Here is an 11,359-nt window from a genome sequence, read left to right as displayed (position 1 = left end):
TAACTCCAAGTTTAGGTATGACTTAACTAATGTAAAGAGATGCGATGTTAGGGTTAACGCCTTTCTTTTCCACTAACATTATTGTTCTTTGAAGATGCACATTAATGCTTAACGTGATATTAACTAATTTAATGGTGCTGTGTCGATCTAAACCAATGCGTACCAAAGAGCTGCATGTATGTCATTGTGATGCCTTCAGCCCAGGGAGATAAAGTAACGCTGTCACAAGGAAAGCTGAGCCTGGGATTCACACTGGGTTCACCAGCTTCAAAGTCAGCGACAGTGCCACTGAGCTACTCTTTAAAGCTGCAGTTCAGTCTATTATTTTTTTTTTAATTTTTTTTTTTAATTCAATAGTTTCATGTGGGCAATCTCTAATTACCTAAAGAACTGTATCGCTGTCAGTCAATTCGTTCTCCATGTATTGATCGGCGAAATTTGGCAAGATCTTTAGAGAAGGGATATGTTTTTCCTCTGCTTCTGTCACTCAGTGGAAGCTCATGAATATTCATGAGCACTCCTGCACTGACATGTGCAAGAGGGAGGGCAGGGCTGACAAAGGGGTGTGCCAGGGCTCGTGACAGGACATGAAGGGGCGGTGCCTTAGTAAATGCTTGTTAAAATAGAATACAAGAAAATTGGTCTTTCAAAGTTGTTTTTTTAAAAACAGAAAATGCTAAAAGTATTTTTTCTTACTACAGAACTGATTTATTAAAAAAAAAACACATGCAGGATATTGACTGAACTGCAGCTTTAAGCTCTAGATTAATGTTTTCTTATGAAAATGGGTGTTTTTCGATTGACAGTTTTACATCTGGTAATATTATGAATTTTAGCACTAATTCAGTATAATCTGTTTTTTTTTTGTTTTTTTAACTGTAGATTATTGCAGCAAACCTTCCACATGTCAGTTCATTAAGGACAATGCATGGCTCAACCATCACATTTAAATGCAGCAGATCAAGCATTGTGAGTCTCTCCTTTTCCAGTTTTCTTTTTTGAGCAATGGCGGCTTTATTGTAAAATAAAAACAATTTATATTATTAGTGAGTTTGTAAAACTAAAACAAAGAGCATGGATTGTATACTTGAGCTGTAAACTGGTAATATGCAGAATTGTTAAAACATAGTTCATCATTAGACCCCAGTAGTTTATTTCTTTTGTAGCTGATGTTTGGTTTGACTTTCTATTTAATGCAGTGTATTATTCCTTACTGCACAAAATATGTTTGTGTGTGCGAATTAGCATTCAAACAGTACTGCTATTTACTTCCTTACATTATTTTTAAAGTGAAGGAGTAAGCATCCCTTACAAAGGGTTATCCAGGTGCAAGACCAGTGCTGAGTTCTTATCAGAAGTTTGACATACGGAAAAGTGACATGTTTGGTTCCTGCTTGACCAGACTACCAATGGAAGATTGTCTGTACATTTTCCTTTTTGACTCTCAGTCTAAAGTAATGTACGATGTTGGAGTATTTGATCTGTACTGTATGTCCATTTTCCAGTAACTACCAGGGATTAAAATTCTTAAGATTGGGATTCTTGATTATATTCCCACCTACCCTATAACTTCAAGTTCTTGAACAGGTATAACTGCTTAAAACGTGTTCTACCAGAAAATGTTTAAATAAGCCTAAGAATAGAAAATCTTTCATGTTAATGGAACACCTGTAGTTTTCTTAATTAATATGAGAGGGAACCCGCACACCCCTATAGAAAGACCCTGCACAGTAAGTGAATGAAAATGATAATTTACTCATATTGTGAATATATATATATATATATGGACATTATACCAAGGGAGTCAGTACACAGAGAGAGCTCATAATAGTAGCAAAGGCTGAGAACATGAAAGTAATAGATACTTCGCTTGGGCTCATATAAGATGGCTGAAGGACTAACAGCAAGGCCAAAAAAATAAATAATATATTTTATATTATAAAATTATATTTTTAAAAAAATTATATTATTAAATATATTATATTTTATATATATATATATATATATATTCACAATTTGAGTAAATTATCCTTTTCATTCAGTTACTGTGCCGTGTCTTTCTCTACGAGTGTGCGGGTTCCCTCTTATGTTCAATGTGTTACTGTTATGTAGGGATTCAGGGGCCCTTGTGGGTTCCATGCACCTTTCACCGTGTTTTGCAATTTCTCTATCGGTGTGCTGATTCTCACCACTGTTGTATCCCACCTGTAGCTTTCTTGTTTGTTCCTTCCCTGCAGGGGGATATTATGGTGGATGAGAATAATGCTAGAATTGTCCAGAGGCACATGGAGTTTAACAGCGGAATTGCACATGGAATTGATCAGCTGCTGGAACCTCCCAATATTGGAGCTCGGTGTGATGAGTTTATTAGTGAGGACAAAGAAGTAAGTCATCAATTAAAGTTTGATCCAAACGGCTCCATGTGGACAGGTGATATTATAAATATTTTTGACAGAACAGGTTTTTAAAGGATTTTTTAACATTATAATACCCCTGTATTGGTTCCTAAAATACTAAATTAACAATGATAATAAAGTGATTTTAGAAAATTACACATGCATTGTTTTTTTTACAGTATGTACACTAGTTTACTGTTTGATTTATTTGCCTTCATACTAAGTCTATAGCATTTTCATGGGATAAGTGCCCAGAAGTTTGATCCACAATTGGAGCAAAGTGAACATGGAATAAAGAAATGCTTGTGATAGACACAAGGCTATCCTAAATATGAAACAAAGCCAGGATCACATTTGATCTGAAGGTTTACAACAGATTGGAACCACTTGGCCCATCTCATCTGCCAATTTTCCTGTCTGCCATCAAATTCTGTGTTTCTATGTTTCAAAGTGTTGGTCTTTTTACCAAAGCTATTTGTAATTATCGTTATAATTGGTTTTTAGTTGCTGACAACATTTCCTAGACGTAAAACAAAAATAAAGTATAGTAAAAATGAATTGGTAAACACATGCAAATAAAATAGCTGTGTTTATAGGAAGTCACAATGTGAAGAACAGAAGAGGAAGAGTGTAAACACTGAGGGCAGTGATAGAGAGACGGGCAGTGATAGGGAGACGGGCAGTGATAGGGAGACGGGCAGTTATAGGGAGACGGGCAGTGATAGGGAGACGGGCAGTGATAGGGAGACGGGCAGTGATAGGGAGACGGGCAGTTATAGGGAGACGGGCAGTGATAGAGAGACGGGCAGTGATAGAGAGACGGGCAGTGATAGAGAGACGGGCAGTGATAGGGAGACGGGCAGTGATAGAGAGACGAGCAGTGATAGGGATACATTGATACACACATACATGTGTATGCAGCGTCAGACATGCATTCACTCACTGATACATTGATACACACATATATGTGTATGCAGCGTCAGACATGCATTCACTCACTGATACATTGATACACACATACATGTGTATGCAGCGTCAGACATGCATTCACTCACTGATACATTGATACACACATACATGTGTATGCAGCGTCAGACATACATTCACTCACTGATACATTGATACACACATACATGTACTGATGGATTCAGAGCAATCTGACTTGGATAAACCCATACAGACAATGATAGAAACAATGCAAAGTACATGCTGGATTAGGGGATAAAATGGCTGCGTACAAACCAAGTTTGAGGGGCGCAGATGTACACAGCGAGGTACAGTATAAGCGATGAAGTCTCAAAGGGTAACTTCTACTTTTGAAGATAGCAGATGAGACGCCAAATGCCTCTGTGCTTATAGGTGTTAGACAAACTGCAAACCTAGATAAGAACTGCTATTCACCAACATGACAAATACAGCTTATTGCCTTCCAATTAAAACTAACATAAGCATTTATATTGTAACTTACATCCCAAGACAGATTCATTACAGACTTTTTCGCGAACCTGTTCACCGTGTGGATTTGAGCGGCCATGCCCTTTGGGGACTGTTGATCGGGTAAGACTTAAATCATGTAAAAAACATGAAATGTTTCTAAGTTGCAGTGATATTTGTAACTTTCATCCCAATACATTGTTTTTCTGTAACTTTATTTGCTTTGCAATGCAGCAATAATAGTTATATTGAGAAAATCATGGTCATAATAATATCGTTATATACAGTATTATGTATTTTAAGCCATCTGGTGCTTCAGGGATTAATGAGCTACCATTTGGGTTTAAAAATACCATGTATTGAAGTTGGATTTGAACAGTACAAAGAGAGGATTTATGACCTGTTAACACCTTAGTCAGGCCTAGTGTTAAAAACAGATATGATCTCGAGATAAGGACATATGTTCTGTCAGAGCTGGGTTCTCTGACATAAACAAAAGGTTTTTCAAAGCATTCTCTGAAAGATGTTTATTGATTGACAGGGGGCATGGCTAAGAAAGTATTACACCAAAGAGCGTCTTTATTAAAAATTAGAATATCATGTGATAGCATCGCTTCTGCATAATAGGAGTTATAAATCTGTAATCGTGTCAAAGAGGGGCATCTACTGACATCACACACCACATGGTTAAGAGGTAATAAGGGACAAAGTAAGACAGTGATGCTTAGTCTTGTTGTGTCCGCCATGAGGGCCTGAATGCATTGATGTGACTCACGTGTGTGTAGGTATTAGTTAAAGAAAATTATGAGTACATTTAGATATTGAAGAGGAGTTTAAATGTTATTTGTGTAACACCCCTAATCCCCCCACCACCACCACCCCGACGGGAGATCGATGGGTTTTATGGTGCTATTTGGTGTTAGTGGTGCTCACCTGTTGGTATTCCAGGAGCCTGGGCCTCTGCATATAGGGAGCTTGGGGTAGGTAAGATGGTCTTGATATGATGCAGCGCTTCCACCTGCAAGGGCCCAACCAGAGGCAGGGGTGACCCCTCACAGGAACCTTCAGTAATAACAGGATAGAGAGTGCCAGTATCATGAAACTGGTATTTATTGGGTGGTACTCACAGGATAAATCACATCAGAGGCCTTCTCTTGCAAGAGAGGTGAACTACCTTCTGGTCCCGACTTTAACCAGAGTAGGTAGAACCCTCACAGCATGCTTTAGACTTGCTAGGGTCAGAGCCTAGCTCGCAGGACCCCTAATTTGGCCTTTCTCCTTGAACATCGTTGAGCATACATCCCTTCCCCCTAAGGAACTTCTAGAGCTAGACTCTACTAGCACATGGTTAGGGCTGGACTTAACTCAACTGACAAAATTTGGAAGAACTCACATCTTTCTACAAGGGGAGGGACCATGGTATTCTGCACCATTGATTGGCTATTATTTCCGGTATTGCGCATGCGTCAAGTTGAGTCATTGGGAATTACAGTAAAGCAGCAGTTCAAACAACTTCTGATAGGCTCTGGCTCTTGAGCCCCGCCATCTCCATAGCTGTCCACCAATTGTATCTGCTGTAGTAACTGCTCAGTCAATCATATTGCTGGACTACATTTTCAATAATTGTGCAAGAATTAAAAAACCGTGAGCAAAGCAATTGATTACAGGAAAACGGACCGATCTGCAGCTTACTGTAACTAATCACTTGACTGTGTCCATAATGTATTGATGCACATACTGTACTTACAGTACAGTATTGTTTTAAAAAAAAGAATATTCTTTTTTTAAATACGGCAGCTTGAACTGCAGCTTTAAACTTAATACTGTACTGTATTGTATAATGCAGTATACTGTAGTACATTATATTTACCTTCCTTATAGACTTTGCCAAACGGGTGGTGATGAGCCACTGTCACTCCTGTAGTCTTCATTATAGTTGACAGGTGACAGCGGGCCTGCTACACCTGTAGTTGACAGCTAATGAAGTTAAAAATCTTTTTGGTACATGCAAGCATGCTGACATTTTTGCAGGTATTCAGGCGGGGACAGATAGCAAGGATTGCGGTTCACCAGGTTTTCAATGACGGTCGGACCATTATCGTAAGCCGGTGCAGGCGCTCTTGCCAGCGCTGTTACATTGCTGGATTGGGATTGACGAATATTATATGGATTCAACCCGGACTTTCTCCTTTTGAAGTTTCCATGATCAAACACACTGGAAAAATCTGGTACCACACACCAATACCCTCTTCTATTGCTACTTAACTTTTTTCTTATCACACGCTTCCACACACGAGTATCAGGTGAAAATTTGTAAAAATCATAGTTCAAAATTAAATATTCATAAATTTCGGGAACAGCCGCCATGTTATCTGCTGCAGCATTAATTGCAGAACAAATTAAAAATGCATAACTACAGTCAGGTCTTTTATAAGTCTGCGGTGTGCATATTATGTAGGTACAGTATGTCCACTACAAGTCCAGCCAGCAATTGTGCAGGAATAAGAATGTAGAAAAAAGCACACAGCATTACACAGCATTGACTTTTACAGGGTTTTTTTTATTAAGAGACGCCTACATTTGATAACGTCTTCGAGTACCAAGGTCAATTCACAATGGACCACTGTGGTAGACATGGTTTTTATCTGTTTTTTTAAACACCTGAAATTCGACACAGTAGCACAAGTACTGTGCACATTACAATTCATGAATTTATGCCACCTGGCGGATACGCGAAGAATTGCACCCAAAAAAATCCGAAACCATTAAATTAAACAGACCAACCGCGGATCAACCATGGGTGCCGGGCAAAGTGAATGTGGCATGAACGCGGGAATGCAAAATTAATACTGCGTGGAATACAGCAGACCCAACGACAAACACTCCGTGATTTCTTTGAATAATGGCCGATACAGCTGTACAACAGCCATATCTAACAGAATTGGATCAAGACTCTTTATTTAATTTATCCAATCTTAACCAATTGACTTCACAGAGATCTGAAGGATCTATTTTGGGAAATGAACATCTTACAGAGAATATCATATTAGATATTAAACATTCACCTTTCACCCCCAAATCAACATTCTTTCCATATCAATCAAACAGAGGGTTTATAGAAACATTTTATACGTTGGTCCTGAGAGACTTTGAAACCCTCTGCCAGAATATGCCTACATTACAAAATAAAAACTTACATAAAAATGAATCACTTGCCTTAAAAGAACTAAGCAAAATTAAATGAAATAGTGATAAGGCAAGCTGATAAGGGGGGGGGGGGAATTGTTCTTCAGGACAGAGTTGATTATGTGGCAGAAGCGACTCGTCTGTTGGACGATAGTACTTCTTATATGGTATTGTAAAATGATTCGATGGATCTATACCAAGAAGAGTTTAAAAGCCTTATATTAGAGGCACAACACATGGAAGTAATTACTAAATTAGAATTTGAGTTTCTGTTTAAGCGTCATCCAAGAACTTCGGTGATCTATCATATTCCCAAACTGCATAAAAATATGAAACCGTCACCAGGGAGACCTATAGTGTCGGGGGTGGAGTCGATGACGTCCAGCGTGTCTCAGTATGTAGATTATTTTCTACAGCCCATTGTGGTTAAATTAAGATCATATATTAGGGACACGCTGCACGTCATCGACTCCATCTCTGGGATCCCCTGGAAGTCCACATACACTTGGGCCACCTGTGATGTGGCCTCGTTATATATATGTATTAATCATACCAAAGGAATATTGGCTGTAGCACAATTTTTGGAAAAAGAAACACAATTAAGAGATATACAAAGAACATTAATTCTGAAAGCTATCCAATTCATTTTGGAACATAATTATTTTTTATTTTAAAGTGATTATTATTTACAGGTCTGTGGAATGGCCATGGGCACCAGATTTGCCCCCAGCTACGGTAACCTAAACATGGGATTGTGGGAGAAATCCCATGTGTGGGGGAATGCAAGGCTGGGGGCGGTCTGGTGTTCTATGGCCATTTTATAGACAACCTTTTGTTTATTTGGGACGGAGAGTTGGAAGAACTGATCAGTATATTACAATCCTTTAATAATAACAATATGGGCTTACGGTTTACATTTGAGACAGACAAATACAAAATTAATTGCCTAGATTTGGAGCTAATAGTCAATGCTGAAAACAAAATTGTTACTAAAACATTTTAAAAAAAAGTTGCAAGTGCATATCTACATAACACTAGTAATCACTATCACAAGTGGTTGGAGAATGTCCCCAGGGGCCAATTTCTCAGAGTCAGGAGGAATTGTTCTCTTGACTCTGACTACTTGGCCCAGGGGAACACTTTATTTATACATTTGTAGCTAAGAACATTATCCAGGAGACATTCAAACAAGTGGGTCTACTAGATAGGCAAACACATCTAAAAGGAACACATTGGATAAAAGAAGAAGAGGACAGACAAATGAAAATTGAAATTTAATTTCACCTCTCTTTATTACACAATTTAATTGTGCCTCTCTGAGAATAAAAACTATACTCAATAAACATTGAGATATTATGCTTAATGATCCGATTATAGGCAATAAATTACCTCCTAGGATACTAGTAGTATTTCAGAAGGCACGAATTATAAAATCCATGTTGGCACCTAGTAGATTAAAGACCCTAGGCAGTCATAAACATAATGCCACAAAATACAATATCAACTTTGTGTGAACGAACTAGATGCCTTACGTGCAAACATTTGGAAAAAACTGATACTATCAGTTCATATTCTAATGGATCTATACATCAAGTGAAGGGACGTATAAATTGTCTATCCACTTTTGTAGTGTATGCCATCATGTGTCCTTGCAGTGTTCAATACATCGGAAGGACTGCGCGTGCTTTAAGCACACGGTACCTTGAACACCAACGAAACATAATCCATGGATTACAAACACACATCTTATCTCGGCACTACAAATTAAAACATCATAAAGATCCATCCACCCTAATAGTAATTGGCATTGAAGCGATTAAATCCACATTGTTAAGTGGAGATAGACATAAGCTTTTAAGTTTAAGAGAAACATACTGGATATATGTATTAAATACACTTAGTCCAGAGGGTCTAAATGACTGCATCAAACAATGACAGTTGTTTGAACTGATTTATTCTCTCCACGTAGGAGATGAAATATAGAGGTCTGGGTTGAACATGTTAGACATGTTCCCTCTGTGTTGTATCTCATGCGGGTCTAATTTCCACTATTTATTTGATATTTCTAATTTTTCACATCACACATTTATGCACATTATTATTTATAGTTATAGTTTTTTTTTGTCAGCTACAAAGGATTGAGCTTTTAACTACATCTGCACAAATTGGTAAATCTAACATGATGTTGAGAAATATTATACAAATGAATAGCTTTGTCTGGTCAATCTAGCTCTGGAGGTTCCTGAAACATATTATTCTGCAGTGTATAACTATGTGTAACATACAGTTATAACCATATATACTAATGATATTCATTGTTTGCACAGTATGTTATTTTAAATCTAATATTTTTCCTGTAGGGGGATATTAGGAAATGCTCTATTCCATTTACACTCTTCCCTCGACGCAGATTTATGTTTCACCGCCCGAGATTTGATACTAGCCATTTTGTGGGAAATTATTGGAATGAGCGGGCTCAGAGTGAAGGCTGCATTAGGAGATGCTTTTCCATTAACTGGGTACCAAAGTGCTGCAAAAACCACTATGGAAAAGATTGTCAAGGTGAGAAGCTTCCACACATCCATAAACTGAAAGGGGCAATCCCTCCTAGCACCAAAATATACTATTGGCAGTGATATATTCAAGGGTGATGGATGCCGTTATTACAAAATATGTAAGTCATTGAAAATCATTTTTTGTGTTGGTTTGTAATTGTGCCCCGGTCAACACTATTGCACTTTAATTAATAACTCCCCTGTGAGTTCAACAAGAGTTTGCACAGCCAGAGCCCTAATCTCCCTACTTATCGTCGTCTCTCTGATGACATGGTGGGCTAAGAATAAACACTTGGGGACCTATACACTAAGCGTTCATAAGCCCCTTATCGAGCACTTATCGCCCAAAATACCTACTACAATTCTGTAAGCATTGCTCTCTCTCTCTCTGTCGCTCTCCTTGTCCCCCTAGGTCGCCCTCTCTCTCTTTCTCTCTCATATATATATTTGTCAGTTTCTGGCTGGCCTTTGGGCTAATGACCCCCTTGTAGAGGCATTTAGAATCTCACGGACTATCAGTCCATCTATTCCTTCCCACAGCGAGTGCTAGATATAGGGTCTTTTCAGCTTTCTTTTGGAACGTACCTTGTAAAAATGACACTGTACATTTGGAGCATATCATCATTTGAATTCAGACTGATATAATATTCTTTGTTGTCTTAGTGTGTCCTGGTGGTCTGGAAGCTCCATGCAGTAACTATGGCATATGCACTGATGGAATAGGAGGAACGGGGCACTGCAGCTGCTCAGGAGGCTTCAATGGCACTGCTTGTGAATTGTGTTCTCCAGACAGATATGGCTCAAGTTGCAAAGGTATTTTAAAAACTTTTATGCCACTTTTTTCCACATTAATGTCACCGGGCTTCTGGCACTGAAATTTTACTTAAAACAATAACAATGGGTTTGTGTCAGGTTCCAAAATTGCTGTGTCTATTTTAAATTGATGCCAAAATAGCAATATGTTGAGACGTAGGGGCCTATTCTCGTAGCTGTTATTGCCAAACCACAAGGTTTAGAAGCCGCGTAATGAAATGTTTGAAAAAAAAGTAATTTCTTTTGCAAATTGCATCATTTTAAACCGGATCTATGAAAAGGGAGGCGGAGGACGGCTTCCTAGTTAGTAGCATCTCCGGTTATATACATGTCCCCTCAAACCTACCTCCAAATAAATTAGGGAAAGATGTCTGTGCTGAAGAAGAGTACACCTGAGTTACTTTGGGAGATATGCTTATGGCTATGCAAAGTATAGTTAAATGTGTTACATCTCCTAAAATATTTAACAGGAGTACTGGTGTCAGACCCAACAGGATAAGAACCCACAACTTCTGAAAAATGCGAGTTTAAAGCAGTTTAGCCTTTTGGACTTTTCAGAGCTACTACAATTCAGCTAGTTTGCATAAAATTAGATAGTAAACTCTTCGGAGCAGGGACTCCTTTTCCTAATTGTCAATTATATGTCTGAAGCACTTCTTCCCATTATGTGTTATTTATATTATTTGTCATTTATATGATTGTCTTGTGTATTACTGTTGTGGAGCGCTATGTTCATTAATGGCGCTATATAAATAAATACACACATAAAATGCGAGTTTGGTCATTTCCGCATTCTGCAAAAGCCTTTTCCGCATGGTTTGGACATGCGAGAAGGGCATACAGAATAGCAAAGCATGCTAGTGCACTTTAGAAGTGGTTTGTTACACTTCAGAGCTACTAAAATAGGCCTCTATAGGTGATTGAAACCTATGCGCAAATTTTACAAATTTGTTTGATTTTCGACATTTACAACTT

General features: G+C 38.2%; 1 protein-coding gene across 4 annotated transcripts in view; it reads left to right on the top strand.

Moving 5' to 3' along the window:
- Positions 1-11,359, top strand: part of STAB1 (stabilin 1) — a 474,288-nt gene that overhangs the window by 385,921 nt on the left and 77,008 nt on the right. For all 4 annotated transcript variants that reach the window (XR_012788655.1, XM_075575004.1, XM_075575003.1 and 1 more), the window contains 5 exons: positions 883-969; positions 2,238-2,384; positions 3,873-3,953; positions 9,377-9,578; positions 10,235-10,384. Coding sequence is in view for 3 of the 4 variants with exons in the window: in XM_075575004.1 (XP_075431119.1) it covers positions 883-969; positions 2,238-2,384; positions 3,873-3,953; positions 9,377-9,578; positions 10,235-10,384 (667 nt within the window). In the remaining variant the exon portion in view is untranslated. The remainder of the gene's footprint in view (positions 1-882; positions 970-2,237; positions 2,385-3,872; positions 3,954-9,376; positions 9,579-10,234; positions 10,385-11,359) is intronic.

This window comes from Ascaphus truei, chromosome 17 (assembly GCF_040206685.1).
Source record: "Ascaphus truei isolate aAscTru1 chromosome 17, aAscTru1.hap1, whole genome shotgun sequence".
Taxonomy (NCBI): domain Eukaryota; kingdom Metazoa; phylum Chordata; class Amphibia; order Anura; family Ascaphidae; genus Ascaphus; species Ascaphus truei.
The sequence above is the reverse complement of the archived record's forward strand: the minus strand, read 5'-3'. Positions and strand labels throughout refer to the sequence as shown.